At 40.3% G+C, this 21957-nt stretch overlaps 1 protein-coding gene across 3 annotated transcripts in view; it reads right to left on the bottom strand.

Annotated features, from left to right (window-relative positions):
* fgfr1a (fibroblast growth factor receptor 1a) overlaps positions 1 to 21957 on the bottom strand; it is a 35833-nt gene that overhangs the window by 2845 nt on the left and 11031 nt on the right. The window contains exons 2-15 of one of the 3 annotated variants that reach the window (XM_084946873.1): positions 21246 to 21426; positions 10946 to 11188; positions 10299 to 10388; positions 9581 to 9753; positions 7712 to 7835; positions 6529 to 6719; positions 6108 to 6258; positions 2609 to 2802; positions 2031 to 2176; positions 1688 to 1809; positions 1143 to 1253; positions 430 to 620; positions 225 to 347; positions 67 to 137 (exon numbers count right to left, since the gene is read on the bottom strand). In XM_084946873.1, coding sequence (XP_084802999.1) covers positions 67 to 137; positions 225 to 347; positions 430 to 620; positions 1143 to 1253; positions 1688 to 1809; positions 2031 to 2176; positions 2609 to 2802; positions 6108 to 6258; positions 6529 to 6719; positions 7712 to 7835; positions 9581 to 9753; positions 10299 to 10388; positions 10946 to 11188; positions 21246 to 21426 — 2111 coding nt within the window. Of the gene's footprint in view, positions 1 to 66; positions 138 to 224; positions 348 to 429; positions 621 to 1142; positions 1254 to 1687; positions 1810 to 2030; positions 2177 to 2602; positions 2803 to 4822; positions 4968 to 6107; positions 6259 to 6528; positions 6720 to 7711; positions 7836 to 9580; positions 9754 to 10298; positions 10389 to 10945; positions 11189 to 21245; positions 21427 to 21957 lie in introns of all 3 variants that reach the window. The other 2 variants (XM_084946872.1, XM_084946874.1) reach the window with 2 other exon arrangements.

The raw sequence follows: 21957 nt of genomic DNA, 5'->3' as shown, positions 1-21957 counted from the left end.
ACAACTAAATGTTAACTTCACTTTCCATCAAGGTTGAATTAGCAGAGTATGGCACAAGATACTCACACATCACTTTGGTGTGTGTATATTCGGTCAAACAGAGCCTCTGGAGCCATCCACTTCACTGGCAAACGACCCTTTAGGAAACATATGCACATTACTTTGCCATTTACAAAAACAAAAGGTTCATATGTGAATAACATGAAACAAATAAGGCCACTCACATTGGTGGTCTTCTTATAATAGTCGATGTGGTGGATATCTCTTGCTAGGCCAAAGTCAGCTATTTTCATCACATTGTCATCAGTTACCAAAACATTGCGAGCTGCAAGGTCTCTGTGGATGCACTGCAATGATAAAAGTAGACAATAAATATTTTTAATAGATTTATTCATTTCTGAAAAGGTGAGCATTACTAGTCGTGGTTACCTTTTTGGAAGCCAAATACTCCATGCCCCGGGCCACTTGGTAAGCAAAGGACACCAGATCTTTGATAGACACATTCTCCACAGGAACTTGGTCAGGGTTGTAGCAGTACTCCATACCCGGCGGGCGGCGAGCTCGTAGATACTCTCGCAAGTTGCCCTTGGATGCATATTCAACTATCACATATAGAGGACCTAAAATGATTGGAAGAAATCCAAGCACAAGTCAGATTTTATGCAGGGTCAGTTCATACAGCTTCCCTGTACAAGGAAACATAATCATTAAATTCATAAAACGATGCCATGCATTATTCAATTATAGGTGAAGATTTCACAACAGAAATTATAGCGACACTAATGACAGCAAGGGCAGTAAGGACAATATAAACTACATGCGCAAGAGTGTGTATTTATAGCATGAGATAAGTTGAGTAAAATGAACAAAGAGCTTTGTGTAGCAGTGTGAAGGCAACAGAGCGATGTGCACAGCATGGTCATTAGAGACTAGTTTCCTTTAGTTTTTCGTCAGGGATGATTGGACAGAAATGACAGCAGCTGCGGTCGATTCAAACTGCGAGCTCGGAAGCTGGTGTCAGAATCATTTATGCATGCTTTTCTACACATCCCTCAGAGTAAGGTTCACAGCAACATTGTTATCTGAGGGGTGAGTGTGAGCAGAACAGGGCAGGTTGGCAGCAGCCCCCTAACTGGACCTACCATCCTGTGTGCAGGCTCCCAGCAGATTAATGATGTTCTTGTGCTTCCCAATGATCTTCATCATCTCCATCTCTGAAATAAGGTCTGACAAGTCTTTCTCTGTTGCATCAGCTGTAAGATGAGGGAAATAAATTTCAATGATTAGTCCATGTTCTGTTTGCGAAAAGGCCAAAAAGGCCTCACAATAATCACCGTGCAAAGTATATACACCAACACTGGAGCTCGTAAGGAGTTGGCTGCCGCCTGTGAAACACTCCCTGGGGAAAAGCACTTAAAGTGCGAGAGAATAAACAATACTTTCTCTGAATCTTCACACTATTTTATATAGGATGTCAAGGGTCCTAATAAATTTTTTACTTCACTCTCCAATTTGTACAATGGCTGGAATCCAGTGGCAGAATCTGTTAATCACTTTGTTCAAGCCTTCTCATTCCTGTTGCCTGGACTTGAGTTAAATTGATAACTCTACAGTGAAGAACTTATTCCAGTTGAGCAAATCACTCTCCTCAATCTACTGTGTACCCACTGAAGAACAATTTACTTACCTTTCAACATTTTGACTGCAACCTTGGTAACACGGTTTGGCTTTTCTTTGTCCAGACCAACCGCTTCCCCCATTACCACCTGGCCAAAGCATCCTTCTCCCAGTGGCTTCCCAAGAACAAGTCTACGGGGAGAAGAGGCACCAGACAGTTTTTCACACACAGTGCAGTTTGCCTCCAAATCGACTGTGTGTGAGATAAACTCTTGCCTCAACTCTGAGGCCTGCAGTTTAAGTGTGTTGCATAAGATTACCTTGACAGCAACTTTTTTTTTTTGTCCATGTGAATGCAGCAACTTTACTTTACTCCATGTTCCTGATCTTTGAATGTTTAGCCCTAGACGTACCTGTCCCGAGGAAGCTCCCAGCGAGGATCTTGCGGCAGCTCACACTCGGACACTCCAGACAACATCGGAGAGCCACTGGAAGAGAGGCGGGAGGGACGGACTAGCATCACTCCAGAGTGGATGGAAGAACTTGAGTCCACAGACACCTGAGGTAAGAAACAGTGACATTACTCCTCTCACAGTGGAACCAACACTTTTAGGAGTTTGTATAGCAGAGAACAGGATAAAAACACAAACAAACAAACAAACAATAAAAAGGTACCATGTAAAAACCACCCTTGTGGTCCAGGCATTGTGTACCATGCCAGGTCCAGAGTCTAAGCACTCCTTAAATAAATAAACTTACCTGATGTACAAGAACTCAAGGATCTACAATGAGCCTGAAAGCTCCATAAATACATTAAGTGTTAGGCTGGTACTGATAAAGGGGTACGGTGAAAATGTGCAATTAAGTCACAAACGTCAAACATAAACACTGAAAATCTTTGAATTAAAATAACTCATAAATAATATATATATGTGAAAACAAATGGTGGTTAAGTATAAATATTCCAAACCCCCTATCTACTTTCTGTTACCTGTCTGCGCAGAGGGATGCTTTTGGCCAGCTTGTGGACGGCTAGCTGACTGTTGAAGTCACTCTTCTTTGAGGAGGTGGTGCGAATCTTGACAATAATTGCAATTGCAATCATAACGGCTATGAAAAAGAAGCCCACACAGTAGATGACCACCTCCAGGTAGGTGTGGCTGGCTGGAGAGTAATGTGGGGGCGCTAGGTTTAAGGGGGCAGGGTGACAAGGAGCAGGGAGGGAAAAGGTCAGCTGTCATCAATAAACTGACTGCATACTCAAACACACCCATTTATCACAAATTAAAAACAGTCTACTCAAACACCCACCCACCCACCCACACACACACACACACACACGTCTATGTCTAAAAGTCAGAGCCTTACACACCAAGGCATATGGGAATTGAACGCCCCCAAACTCAGGGTGTTACTTTAAATACTTTGTGTATTGAGGATATACCATAAATTGCAGTGCAGAAATTTAGCTGGGAACCATTTTGTATTAATGACTATGTAAGAGTAACGGTGACAAAGACTCGGACTTTCACACAGAGTAGAGCACTTCACACATAATGTTTCAGAACTGCACATCATTTCGACATCAAAAAGTAAGTCTGTTTCTATTTGTAGGCCTAAAGCAGCAAACCACAAAGCATGAGCTCAGTGCGGTAATTTAACTGCTTCACTTGATCAATACAAAATGTATTTGTGACAACTTTTTTACAGAAAAAAAAAAAAAGAAAAGAAAAACATTGCAAATAAATAGATAAAAGGCAAAACTTAAAAACAAATTTTATGGTTCAGATCTTGTTTTTTTCCTCCCAAACTGTGAAAACACCAACTTTTAGTCATACCAGTAAATAGGGGTGTAATGGATTCCAGTTTTAGTAGGAGAAAAAAACGGTTTGATCATACATTGGTTTGGAATGTAGCTTTATAATTACGAGCTGGACATTAGGGATATTTGTTCCGAGTTTGTTTTTCTTATAGGAGAAAATTCTAGGAGCCAAAACCTGCGCTTCAAACTGCTTTGGCTCTTTATATTTGGGGGATATCCTTACTATGGTCACCTCAGGCATGCAGCTTTGGCTGATATTTGCAGAGGACAGCCAATCAAAATACAGCTGGCTTAAAATAATGGTGGCCTTTAAAGGGAGAGAAAGCTAAAATAGCTTGATTAAGGCAGAGGATGAACTCAGGGGCTACAGCACAAAAAGTTGCTCTAGTAGAATAAAAGAACAGAAATATAAATATAAAAATAAGGGCCAATTTAATGTCAGATTTTATTTTTTCAAAATAAGACAGCTTGCTCATAGTGGATATAAATTCTTGAAAGACTTACTCTAGTTTCCCATCGTCTACCCAAATTGCTTAATTTTGTATTTTAGATGAATATTTCTATTCGGATAAGTTAAGAATTACCTATGAAAAATGCCTCCTCCTGCCTAGCTAGGAGGAGGGGAAAACACAAAAAAACCCACTCCAAATAATCTGTGCCATATGTTAAACCGTACATCTCAAACCAAAGATGCCATACCGACTGAAGTGTACAGTTACATCCCTAGCCAACACCAGCAACACAAGAGAGCTACACTTGTGTGAAGAAGTTGACTGACAAGCAGCTTGATAATTGGACAAATGCCCATTCCAGTCCTTAGGAATGAGACCATCCACTACAGCCAATTATCAAAACCAGCCGCTGCGCTCACAGCAGGAAATGACATCAGCAAAACATGTCATTTGTAGAGCTTGTCAAAGAAAATCAGCTTAACAGCAAACCAAATGCAAACACCAATTAAAGGGAAGAACGGAAGAGACAGTTTGAAGTGAAATCTTATCAGAGCTGCCAAACAACCCTTCTTTAAAAAAATGTGATCATTAAATGTATTCCTGCCTGGAAGACAGAAAAAAAAAAAAAAAAAAAAAAAAAAAAAAAAAAACACCTTTGGCCCTGGACAGTGCTTGGATTGTTTGGCATGTTCTGATATCATTTAAGAAACAGTAGAGCATGATTCATATTCGCCCATCTAAAGAATTTAGATGGAGCAGGAACCATGCTGAGCACAGAGAGAGAGCAAAGTTTTTTTTTAGTATTTGTAATGTGCCCTGGCTTCCCCCTACACTTTTACCAGAACTGGTAAAAATGTGAAGGTGGACAGCCAGGCTTGCGTTGAAAAAGGGAAGGAATGGGAATATAGAGAAGAGACAGAACCACTGATACCTTCAAAAACGGTCAACCATGCAGAGTGATGAGAGAACCCGATAGAATTGCCTGCCAAGCAGGTATACTCCCCAGCGTCATCAAAAGACACATTTCTCAGTTGAAGGACTTCCATTTCCTTGTCCGTGGTGTTAACGCCAGCGGTCTAGAAAATAACAAAGGAAGCACACCCAATAAGAGGCCCAAGAAGGAAAAAGGGACCACGAGTAAAGGATTCTGAAAGCGAAAGTGGATGGAGGAGCGTTCTCCTCCTTGATCCAACACCATCTGCCCAAAAAGGTAACACCTAAAGCCCCTGCAGAGGACTGCTCAGAGAGAGCCCTCCTGTATCTGTTAGTGGAAAGATGGTTATGTTAAGTTTGTACTGTGGAACCCCACACAGGGCCACACCATCACCACATCAAATACCTTAGTCTCATCTCTACATGCAAGAGATGGGCATGGAAACTCCACAGCAGAACAGACCACACTTACAATGTATTTATAGCCCTGTGTTGAATCCATGTTATGTTATAGTTTACTTCGCTGCAGCAACATTGTGGGAATATATACCTGCTGACTGGTGCGACTGCTTTACTCTACAACTGCCAAAACTAGTGCTCAATTTGGCACTAATAAAAATAACAATGGTACTTTAACTGAAATTACTGCAGTACGGAAAAGTCATCAGAACTGATTGCCAGATATAGCTACAGCCCATTACATATAGTCTGCTTCACAGCAGTATCTTGTTGCAGATCAATACGCTGTGTTTACAAAGTGCATTGCTGCCAAGCATACCAATCACAGATATTATGAACTACATTACCCCAACATGTAGTTACATTATGGGGCAGTGCCTGCAGGATAACAATATGGTTTTCTACTACACTGCAGAGACAGCGTAGATTTAAAAGAGGACTATAAATCAAGCTACAAATTCACAATCACACAAACTAAACATTTGGGGGTGGGGTGGGGAGGGGGTGAACCATGTACGGAGGACTTTGAAGGGCAAGAGAGCGAGAGTAATGGAAGATGGCAAGAGAGGCCCTTATTAGGAGGGCATAGCACAGGATTGGGGCAGGAATGAGAATTGGTCCAACATAAACCTGAGACTAAACACTTTCAACTGTTCTGCTGGGAATTTTCCATAGCGTCATTTACAGTCAGGAGCACCAAGGATAGAGGAAGGGAGGGAGGAGAGAAACAGCTGAGGTTGTCTCAAGTTATGCGGGTCTAGTTTTTCCAGGTGGTCCTAGAAGCGTCTCCACTGTGTCGTCCTGTGCTACAGCGTGGTGGTTACCTGTGGGTTCATATCTGATGACAGTCAGCCAGGCCGACTGACTGACCCCTCCTATATAATTGGACACTTTACATATATACTCTCCGCTCTCCTCCTCTGTCACATTGTAGAGGGTCAGCACCTGAGCGTCCGAGCTATTGACCCCAGAATGCTGGAAACAAAAACAAGTTATGTGCAACACAGAAGAAAAAGGAGGTCGACACAGGATATCTGAGGGTTTTGTGTGGGTTATTTCACAGTTAAAATGGCAAACAATAAAACTTCACAGACAGTTCTTAACAGTTATAGAAAACGACTGGAGGAAATAAAAAAGTATTACAGAAAGTAACATACAAATTACTCCACACTAAGGAACTTCACTTTTTATTTTTTAAGTGATGAATTTGGCCTGTTGCTTCAGGATGACAGACTAATCTCCTACCTTGAGGACGCGGACGTAAGGTAACCCATCTGGACCAGTACGGCTCCCATTGACCTCGATGTGTTTTAACCACTGAATGTGGGGCTGAGGGTCGCTGAACACCTTGCACTCAAACTCCACATCACTTCCTACTACTGCAGTGCGATTAGCTGGCAGGCCAGCCTGCAGGATGGGCCTGTGTGGAGAGCGCTCTGCAACAAAACCGGAAAAAACAGACAAATGTTACTTTTGACATTTGGTCATCAGTAAAGCAAGCACATAATATAAAAAAAGCTGTGTGTACAAAAATGTGACTGATTTTCAAACAAAAGCTGATAACTACTGTCACCTGCTTTATTACTGGAAAATGACTGGGACTGAAGGCTCACTCATTTGGTTTGACGCTGTATTTTCAGGCTACACTTTCTAAATTACACACCATAATGGAGATTTAATGTGAGTGCATCCTCAGCTATATGCTGGTTGTGTAATTATTAAGAGTTATCAGGCAGGAAAGCAAGTTAAATGCCTCCTCTGGTGCAGTTACGGTGAAGTGAAATGTTCTTGCAGACCCATTTTGATGACTAATAACTCTCCAAAGTAAACTTGCAGGCCAAGAACCTGGCAGGATATCAGCTGTGGAGGATTTCCTTACAGAGACATCCATGGGGGACTTTGAAAGCACTTGTGACAGTGCTTTCTCCACACTGTGGAACAATCTTAATGTTCATCAGGCTCAGATGCCTGAGGCTAGGAAAAGCCCAGGGGACACCAGTGGTGGAGGAAGTGGAACCATGATTTATAAAGCCCAATGGTGCAAGAGCGAGTCAAAGAGTAGGCCCTAGAGGAGTAATCACTTCTCTCTTCTACTTGTACCCATCACTTCTGCCACAAGTAATGCCTGTTTTAGACTTCTGCAGGGAATATTTGTAGACCCTGCTGCCATTCATGAGTCCTATGATTTTTTTTTTATATTGAGACAACGATTGTTAAGTTTGCATGATCTCCTTGTGCCTGGTGGTTTGACGGACTGGGCAACGAGTCCAGGGAACACCCAATGTCAAGTGGAATACGGTCCAGATAAGTAGTTAGAAAACTAAGTGCTCACCAACTTGAGATTCACAAATGTTCAACAGGTGACTAAAACAACAATTGCAGTTTTACTGGAAAGTTACATACAATTAACAATTTCTACGAATCTTACCGACTACATCTAGCTGATAGGTGTGATTAATGCTGCCATACTTGTTTTCCACCACACAGGTATAGTTTCCCTTGTCAGAGGGCACTACAGATTCCATGATGATGGTCCACATATGGTCACGGACCTAAAAGTGATTTAGAGAAAAAAAGTTAGTTTAATGTCTATACAATAGCACTTGATGGCTAAAATGTAAATCTTTATGAGTCAGTAACTGAAACATTAGATCTGGGTGGAGATTCTTTAATTTGCAGTAAATGCTTGATTTAGTTTCAACCCACCATAAAATAGCTTAAAATAATGTGATATCCCACAATTTCTAAGATGTGACTTCAAAACTCAAATATTCAATAAAATGCTATTATTACAAATGAGGCAACAGAGATGTTTATCAGGAAAACATTCATCTGAATCCCCATCTGTTCTCTCCCAATATGAATGATCATAAATCACTTTTTTTTTTCATTTTAAAGCAATAGCTAATAATGAGGTGTGATGTGATGATAATAAGATAACACTACACCCTCTTCCTGTGACAAAGTTTTAATGCAGCAGATCTTTGTCCTACCCAACAGCTGCCATTGGAAATGGTTATGTGCGTATATTTTTGCCCCAACATGTCTTATTAGCGCCAAATGATGTCTAGCTCCTTTTTTCCTTAGACGTGTTATAATTTTTCCTCCATAAATCTGCCAAGACCGGCAGTGTGTGATTAGCCAACAAACCTCTAAGGCAATGGCAACATCAAACATGCATATATACAGACGGTTTCCCCCATTTAGCAAAGAAAAAACAAAACAAAAAAAAAAAAAACGTGATGAGGGAGTCCAGCTGCCTGCTGCCAGATGTGTTGTGCTTGGCTTCATGCACATGTGGTCTACATTATTTCCTCCCTCCTGCACGTCGCCATGCAGACGATATGAACAATAGAAGCCCGACCATAAAATTAAGAAGTGTGGGAGATATGGTAGACGTCCCCAATCGTAGATGCAGACCTTTGCACCTTGACTGAAAAAGAAAGGAAGAAAGGAGGGGGAGGGGACCCAAAACACACAAAAAACCCAGCATGGCAGTCCTATGGTTAAATGTGCTGCTTGGCTAGGTGGGGGACTTGGGGTGGGGCTGACCATGGCAGCAGGCAGCTGAGAGGAAACTCCTAAATGTGTGCCAGCTGGAGAGGGAGATGTGCAAGGGAAGCACAAGACAAGGCTGGACTAGCCCACACCTTGATGGGAAGAGCAGATGTAGGACAGGAGGAGGGCTGTTTCTTAGTGTCTGAACATGCACACATTCCACACCTGTGAGGGAAACTGCCACTGAATGCAGTTATTCACAGAGAATCCAACACTGTAATCTAAAAAGGAACTGTAATCCCATAAAATTACAATTTACCATGAAAATATTTAAAATGAAGTCATACCAGGTAAGACATGTAATTAAATAATACCATAGTTTGTAATTAAAACCATTTTCAGTGATGTTTTATAAGAAGAACTTTTTTTTTGCCAGTCTGAGATCGTGATACCCAGAATTAGGACAGGCAATGTTTTCCTATATCCTAACGGATGTCTAGGATTCCCCACCAAGTATTGCTATGACAAAAAGTTCCTATTGTAGCATAGGGTTTCATCCTGTATTGTTTCTCGGGTCAAGATATGAAAACCTGTCTCTCCTTTTTGCTAGCAGAAAAAGCTTAAGTACAAGGGACAGGGTGGTGATCTAATGTGAAGATGATATCACTGAAAAAAAAAAAAAAAATTAAAGAAATCTCCATTTGTATTGAGTGAGTATGGAGAAATTAAGAAATATTAAGGACTGTGTAGAGCAGTATCGACATGAAATAGCTATTCACCAAATTCTTTAATTACTAACCTTGAACCCTCCAATACGATGGTCCCTTTTGAACTCCTTCCCATTCTTGTACCATTTCAAAGTTGGAGTTGGGTTGCCACTGGCCTGGCATTTAAACTTTACAGTTTTGCTGGCTGGAACAGCATGAAGCTTCTTTTCCATTTTTTCTGGATGAGCCCATTGTGGAGCCATTGCTAAGACAAATAAGGAGGAGAAAAAAGTTAGCAGGAATTTTATTATTTGAAAAATTATCTAAAAATAGTCTTGATACTCTTAATCCTAAATGATTTTTCTTGCCTCTGTTACACCACAATGTGCAAATTGCATTGGGAGATAAAGCTCTTGGAGACAAGAGTACAAAATAAGGTCAGCATGCTTTGTCACGCTTCGAGGCTGCTGCATTCTTTGTGGGCAGAGCAAGCAGCAGCAGCAAAAAAAATGAAGCCAGGGTGTCTTAATTACTCTATAGACAAATTGGAGGACATCTGAGGTTAACCAAGATTAGTCACCAGAGACTATTTTTTTGTGTAAAAGCTGTCACTGAGGTAGTAAAAACCCTCTGATTCAGAGTGAAATCATTTGCCCAGATGTAACCCACACACGTGGCGGTACGATAATTGAATTTTAAAGCTCGCAAATCACTGACCATTTCAGGCGATTACTCATACGCTTGTGACTTTATGTAGCTGCTGCAACAAATGGTCACTGCTGATTCACCTAAAGAGCTCAGCACACTTACGCATCAGCTTTTGACTGCCCAGCAGTTTGTTTTCCTCCGATGAGGACTCTTCACCATCGTCATCGTCCTCAGATGAAGCCGAGATATGAACTATTAAACAGGAAGTAATTTAAGAACAACTCAATTTATTCTTAATCACAACACTTCAGCAGCAATTAAACATTTAAAACATTTTTCAAAAATGTCACATTTATGAATTAACAGACAGAGGGAATGATGGGTACAGTTTACACTAAACAAAGCATACGCCAAGTAGCATCAGTAAGTGGTACAACACTTCACTTTGTTATAAAATCAGTTCTTTCTTGTGATTTGATTGTAATTTTAATATATAGTATTAATACCATACATTGTAAAAGCATGTGAAAGTGCCATATGCAGAATAAACACCAGGGGTTCCTAATGAAGACACAAGTCACACATCATCTGCTAGTCATAGCAAATGAAACCTGGCTTTGTTGCTCTGTGACTCAACACTACATGTTACACTGTAGTAAAATGTAACAGCACAAAACTCTTGAAACAAAATATGCAAAAACAGATTAATTGCTTGCTGGTCATTTAGCTGTTGTGACATAGCCGCCAAACTACTATCATACCAAGGGGCATTTATTCTATCGTTCTGCACAGAACAATGGTAACCTTACCTGTCACGTTGAAGTAGATGCTGTGGTTGCCAAAGGTGGTGCATGTGTACAGGCCGGAGTCAGTAAGCTCCACAGACTCGATCTCCAGCTGGCCATTGCGGATACGTGTATGCTCTCCATCCACTACAGCCACATGGTCTTTGGTCCAGTTGACAGCATGGAGGTAGTCCTTGGCAGAGCAACTGAGATCGAGACGATCCCCAATGGAAAGGGTGTACAGCTCAGCTTGCGTTTCCACAGATACTACAGAGGAATGAAGGAAGTTCTACTTAGCAGCTATACAACACTGTGTGACTTTATGCTTTCTGTCATTCCATCATACAGATTCATGAACAGAGGGGAAAAACAAATAAAACTACTGTCACCTGAAACCCCCCAAAACCAATCAAAAACAATGGTTTATTTCGATTGGGGGAAGAAGAAAAAATAAAAAATAAAAAATCAGCACGTCACAATAAGTAACATGTATTAGTATTTTAAAGCCCTCACAACAAAAAAAAGACCATCTCTGTACTGTAAACTTCAGAAATACAACCAGTTGATTTTCTTCCATCATAGCATCTCCGCAACTGCTCTCCCAAATTAAATTGCATCCCAGTCAAGGCCCTATCTTGAGGCAGGCAAGGAGCTACTTGGGAAGAGGAAGGTGAAATTCAATTAGAGGAATGAAGGGAGGGGAGGTGTCATGAAGCAAGGCACCTGAGCCCCCCTGTTCTAAATGACTACATAGTACACAAGGAGGAGGGAGGTAACCCAATTATGCTGACATGTTGTCCATCGTGTGGTGTTGTCTGTCTAGTTATAGAGGTAAAGCTCGTCACTGACCAACGTACTTTAGAATCACACTTCCTGGCCAAAAGGTACACTAGCAAAATTCCATCCATCCATTCGCTTCCGCTTATCCTTTTCAGGGTCGCGGGGGGCGCTGGAGCCTATCCCAGCTGTCATAGGGCGAGAGGCAGGGTACACCCTGGACAGGTCGCCAGTCTGTCGCAGGGCCAACACACAGGGACAGACAACCATTCACGCTCACATTCACTCGCATATTCAAACCTAGTGGCAATTTGGATTATCCCATTAACCTATCCCCACAAGTTGCATGTCTTTGGACGGTGGGAGGAAGCCGGAGTACCCGGAGAGAACCCACGCAAACACGGGGAGAACATGCAAACTCCACACAGAAAGACCCCGGCCTGATGATGGAATTGAACTCAGGACCTTCTTGCTGTGCGGCAACAGTGCTAACCACCGTGCTGTAGCAAAATTATCTAAGTGAAATGGCTAATTTTATTATTTGAGCCTCTCACATCCGCAGAGTCAGTGTCAGTAAATACCATCATTAAGTTATTTAAATACTTTTAAATTCATGTAAATTGACTAATCGAATAACTGACCAATCATTGCATCTCTAATTAGCATCTCCTTCCATCTAAGGAAGAATAAAAGCTTAAACAACAGTAATCATACTTGTCCTGCTTCTCCATTTTCTACATAGTCCCTTCCGCATTATGACAGAAAGTGAATTATCCCAGAGTGGTGAAAGACCCCCGCCTCAAGACGTGATTATTCTACTCCTCTCAATGCACACTGTTTTATAAACACTACCTACTGATCAAAACAGGAAGCACATCTACACCGAATAACCTCAGGACAACATCAGCTAACCTGACTAATCCCTCCCAGCATAACAACAAAGGACTCCAAACAATAAAGGGGAAGAGGGAGCAGAGAGAGCAGGCTAGTGAGCATGTGCACAGGAGCGAGCAAGAGAGGGCCTGCAGTGGCAGGTTCTAGTGCCAGTTGCTATGGTGACCCCACTTGGGCCTAGTTAAGGTATTTCCTGGATCACATATGTCTGACAGGCTCTTAATCCCAGCAGGAAAAGGGGCCAGGGGGTAGGATCAACTTTCTCCTCAAAAACAAAACTGAAGTGGGGAAAGCAGAGGAGAAATTTAGACTACGTCCACATTAAGCTCGTGCCAAATCTGAAAATGCTGTTTTCATGTGAGAACTATTAGCATTCACATTAGTCGCATTTCCCCTACAGTAACGATGTAGCTGCTTCAGCCGGTTTCCACTGCATTGTGGGATCTAGACTCTCACAGTGACATAATAAAGTGCCGCTTTGACCATAATCCGATTGAGCAAACAAAAAACGATGCAAGTTAATGTAAGTGTAGATCTCAGAGAGCAAAACGCTAGTAGAGAGAACGAAGATAGTTTCTGCTTATTGGTCATATGTGGCAAATTACTGTGATGTCATTTATGAAAGTAGCAGTGAGATGAATATTTGATCTTTTTTTTTTTTTTTTTTTTTTTTTAAATGTACCGCTTGTCCCTGATTTAGAGGAATTATGCCTCTTTTCCACTGGTACCTACTCGGTTCAGCTTGACTCAACTTTTAGCATTTTCTATTAGGGGTAGTTCCTGGTATCAGTTACTTATCAAGTACCTGCTCGGCTGAGGTTCCAAGCTAGCTGAGACCATCTGAAAATTTAACGCCAGACTTTATGCCACCAACTGGCTAGTCAATGGTGGGACGCACTCAACGAGTCATGTGAACGACCCCAAAGTAGCTAACTTTTTCTTCTTCATAAACTGCCTAGTTTAGAAAATGACCTTTAACCCTCTTTACACCATAACTAGTTTGTGTACACAGTATATTTTAACAAAGACATTTAGCAATAAATCAGGAATAAAAATATGCTAACCAGCATTCATCTATTGAGGATAGGCTGTCAGATCACCATTTAGCTCATAATGCTGGGTGTAAGGCGTCCACAACTACTTATTCTGAAGGAGACTGTAAAACTTTGTGAAAGGAGACAAATCAATGAAATAAAGCTCACTCAAAAATGACAGAAACACTAAGGAGACTTGGGGATTTCCAGAACTTTTCCGCTGGTAAGTGTTGCATAATATTAGCTAAACAACATCTGGTTATAAACCATCTTGTTTTCAGCCATCTATACACAAGAAAGTCACATGTCTAACTTACTGAAAACTCAGCAACTGCAACATTGGAAAGAAGCACGTTTATGCACGTTTTCATGTGCTGGAGCCCTGCCTTAAGTAATTTGAGGTTGATCTGTAGAGACTCCTCTCTATAGTGACAAAACTGAACATGGACAAATAGCACTCCTTATCTTAAACGGCATCATAGCAAGTATGTATTAGGGCACAGCTGACATAATCATTTCATAATTGGGACGTTGCCTGATAAAATCAACACAAATATGTGTTAATGATAGCAGCTACGCTTTACCACTGTCATTATCTAATGCCTGTCTGAGACCCAACATCACACAGTGCATTACTCTGCCAAGAGTCCACTGCACCTATGTTAAGTGTGCTCCTCTGCTTTTCAACCACAGTCCTGTGTTTTACAAACAAATTTGATCACATTTTTCTGAAAAAGTATAAAGCCAGATTACAGACCAGAAACATGACATGTTAGGACACTACAGTACTGATGCAATACAGATTTTATAATCCAGGTTATTGGCACCAGCTGTTTACCTTCTATAAATCTAAAATGGCGAGAGAGAAAAAAAAGAAAAGAGAAAAGCATCTCTACAGATGCCGTGTCCCAGTCAGTTTAAATGAACGTTATGTGTATGCTCGTGCACCAAGAAACAAGCAGAAAGTTGTCTTTGATGTTTGAGAAATATTCAGTGTTGTAAACAGACAGATTCTGATGTTTAGGTTGCATAAAAGATTAAAGCTGAGGAAACTGTTTGATATGGACATAGTGATAGTGACCAGCTATAGCTTTGCACATGGACACAATGTTTCTGCACAGTGTGACGTTTCTGTCCCTGCCCTCCAAACGGAGATGCCACTGATAAGACTGTCAACATCCCAGTTGTTAATGTGACTGCAGACATTGTAAAACACCCATAAAGCTGTAAAATTTACTCATTTTATTGTAGGGCACGGTCAGGACAGTGTGTGCTTCTGTGACAACCATCTCAAAACTAATCATGTAAACACGTTTTTAGCAAACGAACCCAATTGTTTTCTAAAAATAAAAGTCAGAGCCAACATTATTTTCTGTGAAAATGCCTTGCTGCCACATAGCTGAACTTCTATCACAAAATATTGTTTCAATTCTTCATGCAGAGGTAAGTACCTCTGGATTTGCAGATGTTTCATCTCAGTTAATCTGCCTGCAACTATGATTGGATTAAAAAGGATCAAGCGCCATAGTTTCAGAAAGCAACCCACCTGGAAAAGCCTTCCATGGGTTCTTTTACCCAACTGGAAAAATTGACTGACATCATTTAAAATCAGCCTAATTACACAAATTATGAAAGGAATTCTGGTCAAGAAGAACATGGTGAGAGGCGTTTAAACAAGGGGCGGAAAGCTCACTAGCCCGAACATGCAAAACTAACTAAAAGGGGTGAGTTGGCGCCAGTCTGTGGAACTTTCTCTGACTACAACATAGGAAGCAATATGCCGCGTGAATGACTTCTGGGATTTCCTGCTCTCACTGAAGTGATGGTTGAATGCAGGAAAGTCAGGCTAGTTGAGGCTCTGCAGTGGCAGACAGAAATGGCTATAGTAAGTTTCCTCTGCTGATTTGACCACACCAGAGCGAAAGGGTGGGTGATGTAGAGAGGGAACTGATAAGAGACAATAGTAGCTCTGGCAGGAAGCAAAAGAATAGGACAATGCCCATTAGCAAGCTCCCAAAGAGTGAGTGTCCTTCCTTAAAGCACTTCAGTGGAGGACCTCTTCATTCTTAAATGAACCATTGGCAATCAGCATGGATTAACGGTGGGGGGCTACAAGGGTTACTGTGTGCAAAGCAAAGTTGGTGCAGTGTCATTCAAATTAGTTCAGCTACATTTAGCCTCATATTATGTCTTTAAAGGAGAAAAACACAAAAACCCAAGATCTCAAAAGAACCTAGCTATGTTCTGTGTTTTACTATTGGTGTTGAAAGATTTTGCAGGGCTTTCCATAGCTCTAAAAGGGGCCTTTTGGGGGGTGACCATGCAAGACAGTGAGCATGATTAGTCCATGTACAGTAAACGCAAGGAGGCTGTGTTCCCCCATTTGTAGGAGTATTACTTTTCTCCTATATCACAGTTCTGTCTTTTATCAGTGGTTTGGATTTATAACCATTTTCCTTTAAAAAAACCAAAAAAAACCAAAAAAATCTCAGCCCTGGTTTCATAACTTTTCTCTTCCCCCCCCCCATTGAAGAGATCTATTCATTTTCCTTTCATGCTTGACTGATTAACTAGACTACACAAGTTCTACATGATAAAACAGAATTGGGGTACATGCAGGCAAAAGAAAGACTAAAAGACTGACATGGTTGTTTTAGCATCTAATCCAAAACCATTATCACCAAACATCAGCAAAGTCGTCAAATGTTTTAGCTCAGAAAGAAAACTACAATTAAGAGATTGCCTTTGAAACCGCAGGGAAATTCCAGCACTGCCTCACGTTGGATTATAAAAGACTCCACAGGCGCCAACTTCACAGTTCAGGCCTTGAGAAAATAATGCAGCTTATCTAGCTTATCAAGTATATCATATCTTGTGGCTAAAATATAGTAGCTGTGGATGAGAGGGGGAACTTACTGCTAGAAGTCAAAAATTGTTATTTATGTCAGTGTTTTATATGCTCAGCACTTGCTTGATAAACTGCTGGAGAGGATATGACTGGCTTATTTTATATTCTCAATGAATAATTTGTTTCAGAAAATGGGGGTGGCTGAAGCCTTTTTGGGGGAAGCAAAAATTCCTCTTGGCAGGAAAAACAAAACAAAACAAAACAAAAAAAAAAAAAAAAAAAAAAAAAAAAAACCCACTATGAATTTACTCAGGTCAAAAGCAATCTCACAGAATCACTGCTTTCCTCAGACATTACCCTACAGAGGTAATGTCTGACATTAAGCTCAGACATTGTTTAACCTGCCAGCTCCCCAGTGTGTGTGATGTCCATCTATAGCACAGCTGACAATCTGAAAAATTCACTGCTAGTGAGTGGACAGCCACTGCGCGTGCTACACAGTCAGTACCCTCTCCTAAACTAATTCTAGTATTTCCAGTAGATGTCTTGATGCATGCTTAATCCAGGTAAGTATTCCCAAAATTACTGTCTGGATGTAGCATTTTCAGTGGGAGAAACGTTTCGTCACTCATCCACTGAAAATGCTACGTCCAGATGAAAAGAATCAACTTTTAGGGTTTCCAGTAGATGCTGCATGTGAACTTAACTGCCCTGGCATTTTCCCCAACTTCATGTAATAAGAAAGCTCAAGTTTTTTAAATCCCAACTGGGAGAGAGAGAGAAAAACAAAACAAAATAATAAAATAAAAAATAAAAAACACCAAACAAGCAGATCAAGATACAATACTGAATAGAAAAATTATTTATTACACTTCAGTCAAGTAATGAAGGCCACAAACATTTCTTATGTGAGGTTTATTAGGGTAAGTTGGACTGGGCTATTTAACCGTTACCATCTTTACATAGAAATAAGATCATGCTTTTATCCATTTGTAACCATTTTTCTCATTTTACATTGAAATTAGGGCTGGGCCATATTATACCGTTCACGGTAATACCGGTATAATGTTAGGCAACGATAGGAAAATGAAATATCGCGACAGAATATGAGTAAAACGCGCATGCGCAGTGCCTTTGTTTTCATACGCACATGGCCGATTGTTGAGTGAAACAGATGAACCAGAATTGGTTTGTAAAAATGGTGCAACTTCAGTGATGTGGAACTGGTTTGGTGTTTGTCCGTCAGATACACGACAAAGCAAATTTTTTTTGCAGAACATGCAAGTGGCCGTCGTTATTGTCGTATTTGTCGGACTAAGATGCTCTTAAATCTGGGAGTAATCTGGGTCCTAAACTCCGTCCATTTCAGGTCAAACGAACACTGCAGCATCACTGAGAGTTAAAAACTGTCTAAATTCTTTCATCTTTAATAAAACGATCAGCATTGCTGCTTTACCAGGTGTAACTATGAAGTTTAACTTCCAGGCATCCATCAAAACAAAATTTATTACATTTAACGGAGTTAGAAGTTAGCAGGAAGCTAGCGGAAGTTAGCTCGCTAGTTACCTAAGCATGATATTGCATGTTCTGACTGAGAGATTTCTGAAAAAATTCAAACGTACAGCTCTGCTATCACTTCCAACATAAATGAAGACAGGAAACTAAACAGCAGTGACGTTTGTAGGGTTACTGAAGTTGGGCTAGCTGGTATGGAATGATGTGCTACGTGATCACTAGCGACACAGCTATGTTAGCATAACATAAACAGTGAAGCTGGAGGACGAACACTAACACTTTTCCACTTATAAAAGTTAACGTTAAGGTTCCTGATAGTTAGAGACAAATGCAATCGCATGGCAGGATGTTGTAAACGGACCAAACTTCAGTCAGGAGAACAACTGAGATAATCCATCCACAATACAAGGTTAGTCATTAATATACTGCAACAACATGGGAATAGAGCAGCTGCCAGAGAATTCAACATTAATGAATCAATGGTACAGAAGTGGAGGAAGCAAGAAGAATGAGTTTAATAAAGTTTGATTTATCTGACTGCTTTGTTTCGCTTAATGTGCCTTATAATCCCGTGCACCTTATGGTCCGAAAAATACGTACTGCACACTGCAGTTTAATGTTGCAAAGCACCTCTTTTTAACTTCAGTGGATATTATACATGGTTATGCTCAGGATATGTCAGCCCATTTCTACTGGAAATGCCTTTTGGTTAAACTTTCAGCAAGGAATTTGCATTTGCACTGTTAAATTTTTATAAAGCTTTAATGTACATAAAAACCAGCTTCTTGTTTAAGTGAAAATAAATGGAAGGTTGTCTTTTTGCGCTAGTAAAGTTGTGGAGTTGTATTTTGTCTCGCATCAATTATATCGTCAGTTATATCGTTATCGCAAATTTTCAAATATATATCATGATAAATATTTTTGGCCATATCGCCCTGCACTAATTGAAATTCCAGTTACCAAATCCAACTGTATAAAACAAATTGAGTGGTGCCAATTTTAAGTCCAGTTATTTAGTTACATAGTTATTTTCCCCTGTAAATCACACCATCCTAAATTTATCTGCATTACACACAGCAGTGCTCTATGGAAGAAAGCTGAATGAAGGTATACTTTTAGTCAGAACATTTTGTAAATGTTAGTACAGGTTTAATATTTTCCAACACAGCTTTATTCATGTTAGTTGTAATTGGCAAGTTTCTAAACCAACCTAAATTGGTTAATGGCACATGGATGGCAAAGCCTGGCAGGATTAGTGTATGCTAGTGGCTGTTGTGCTGTTTAAATCCAGCATTTGACCATGCTACTATTGTCTATATGAGCAAGAGGCATGTACATGAACAACCACGTGATCTTTTTGAGGCTTCTTAGTATGGAGCCAGATCATTTCTGAAACAGTACAAGTGCTCTTTATTTAACAAACAAAATATACACATTCAACTGAAAATGGTGCCAAGTGTGGAAGTAGCCTTAAACTTCCTGTGTGAACAGCAGTCTCAACAGAATACCTAAAAAGTCTGATATGAATGCAAAGCAACTTCACACGAAAACTGGTCTTTAGTCTTACTCTAGCGTCAGCAGAGCTTTGCTCCTCTGGGCTTTCATTTCTGTCTGAAAAGAGTCTTACTCAAGACTGTGGCAGCTCTGGTTTATAAAAGCTAAAGGGTCAGTGCTTTTCTACTCTGACAGACAGCACAAGATGGAGTCAAACAAATCCACAGAGAAAGACATAACTTCCAGACAGTGAACTGTCAGAAAGAGAGCAATTAAACAAACATTATAAGAAGATCCAAATAATTTTAAAGATAGTTTAAAAACATAAACAAAACAGTAAAAGTTTCTTCAAGTGCTCAAAATGAAGGAAAGTTTAAGTCCTTCACATGACCTCCTGAGAAATTCAAGGAACCTAGTTTGTTCAGGGAATACTCTATTCTTATGTGAACAACACCCAGTAAAACACAATAAGACAAACAATAGAGCATACATTAAAAAAAAAAAAAAAAAAAAAAAAAGAACATTTCCATATAACTATTTTGTTTCTCCACCCCAGACAAAAGGAATGCAACCAAATGCCTCTGCTGTGATTGTTCGTCGACAGCTGAAGCCATCCCTAACCCAGCAGGGAAAGGGGGGGGGGGTGAACCAAACCCAAGCAAAAGTCAGTGGGTGAGCAAGAGGAAAAGCAGTGAGGTGCATAAGTAGTACCTGGCCATTTGGTGATCAAGAATGGGTGGAGTGTAAATGAAAGACAAACCCCCCACACCATGGTGGAAATTTATGGCTCACCTTGGAAGAAAAACATGCTCCCCGAAAGCCCATCCTTAAGGGTTTCATGTAGCATAGCATCTTTTTCAAAAATAGGCTAATTTATAGTTCCCTGGCAGTTAACTCCTCTTTCAGTGACAACAAATACCTTTTCATTACAAAGGAGGACTGCTAGGTAGTAGAGCTGCCCTTGGAATACAGATGGAAGTCATTTAGTCCTCACTGTCCCATTGCTAGCTTAAACATAGAAACACCAGGTTTATTTTAGGGCTTAAAACCCCAAAGAGACCCTTGTGCGTAATTACTTCCATTATAATGCTAGGCTTTATCATATTCTTTTGCTGCTCTCTACTTCCGACTTCAGAGTGTAAACATCCAAACCCATTTACCCACAAGTCGAGGCAGCTATTACACCGCTGGACTGTGTCCAAGAAACACATTTTTAAGGATTTGATTTCAGTGCCTCTTTCCCCTTTTCAGAACAGAGCTTGTGTAACTGCAAGACTGGGCTAAATTCTTCACAGAAAGTCTCATGGTAATAGTTTCCAGTTTAGATTGTTTTTGTGTGTGCCATTTTAAGTGTGGTGTGTAAGATTTTTTTTGTGAATCCACTTCTAAAAACATTGAAGGAACTGGTTTGAATAGGCAGAAAAAGGCATAAGTAATAAATTAGTAAGAAACACAGTTGTATTACACATGACGCAGTAGAGAGCGATTAAACAACTCAAACTCAGGCAAACGGGGGTGGTGAAGGAGCACTGACGCTGTAAAGGACAGGCTTCACAAAAGTCTGGAGTGTGTTAGGATTACATTCCTGTACAAAGAACAAAGCTTTGGCTTATCAATGAACTGCTTCTCAAGCCAAGAGTCAGGAAAAGTCACACTTAATAAGTTTATAAAGTTCAAACAGTTACACGATCTTTAATAATACTACACCCAGAACTTCAGAAAACCCAAGTCTAACTAGTTTTAATTTAGTAAGGCATCTTACCTTCATCAGTGCTGGCAGGCCGGCACTGGGTCCTTAAAACTTGAGCAAATAAAGCCAGAAACAGAAGTATACTTGGCCTCATCAGCATCCTGCTGAGGGAGCTACGACTGTTGGCTTTTGTGCGACTGGAAGTCCATTCAGGTGTTTGGGACATCAGCAGCAGTGCATCCACAGTCCACAGCTTAAAAAAAAAATTAAAAAAAATAATAATTAAATACATATATATAAATTTATGACATTATCAAGCTTTAACTCTTCACAAGTTTGTTCTCAGTAATAATATTTATTTATTTTAAATGTATCAAAATCAGTTCATTGTCCAAGATATTTCAGTGTAAAACAGTTCAGGAAGCTAAACTGAACTAGCAAAACCTGATGTGAGAACAGCAAAATAAACTAATACATTAAATGTTTGTTGACAAGGAATTTCCATGACCACAAAGAAAAAAAAAAGTAGAGAATATTCTGTATGTTTAAGAGGTTTGAGGTAGATAATTCAGTATTTAGGCCTGCTTGCAGAAAACCATGATAAGAAACTGCAGTGCTCCAGACTCCCACTGATAACTTAAACAAATGTTGGATGTGTCGTGCTCAGTTCACAGGAATGTAATGTTTTTGATGTTTTCAATTCAAAGTAGCAATTTAAGTCTTGAAATCTTAAAGATTGTCATTGCACCTCAACAACAACATAGCAAGGTTTGTCGTTTTAGGT

Source organism: Perissodus microlepis, chromosome 12, assembly GCF_051167445.1.
Source record: "Perissodus microlepis isolate ML-2025 ecotype Zambia chromosome 12, ASM5116744v1, whole genome shotgun sequence".
NCBI lineage: Eukaryota > Metazoa > Chordata > Actinopteri > Cichliformes > Cichlidae > Perissodus > Perissodus microlepis.
Note: the sequence above shows the minus strand (reverse complement) of the source record. Positions and strands in the feature narration are given on the sequence as shown.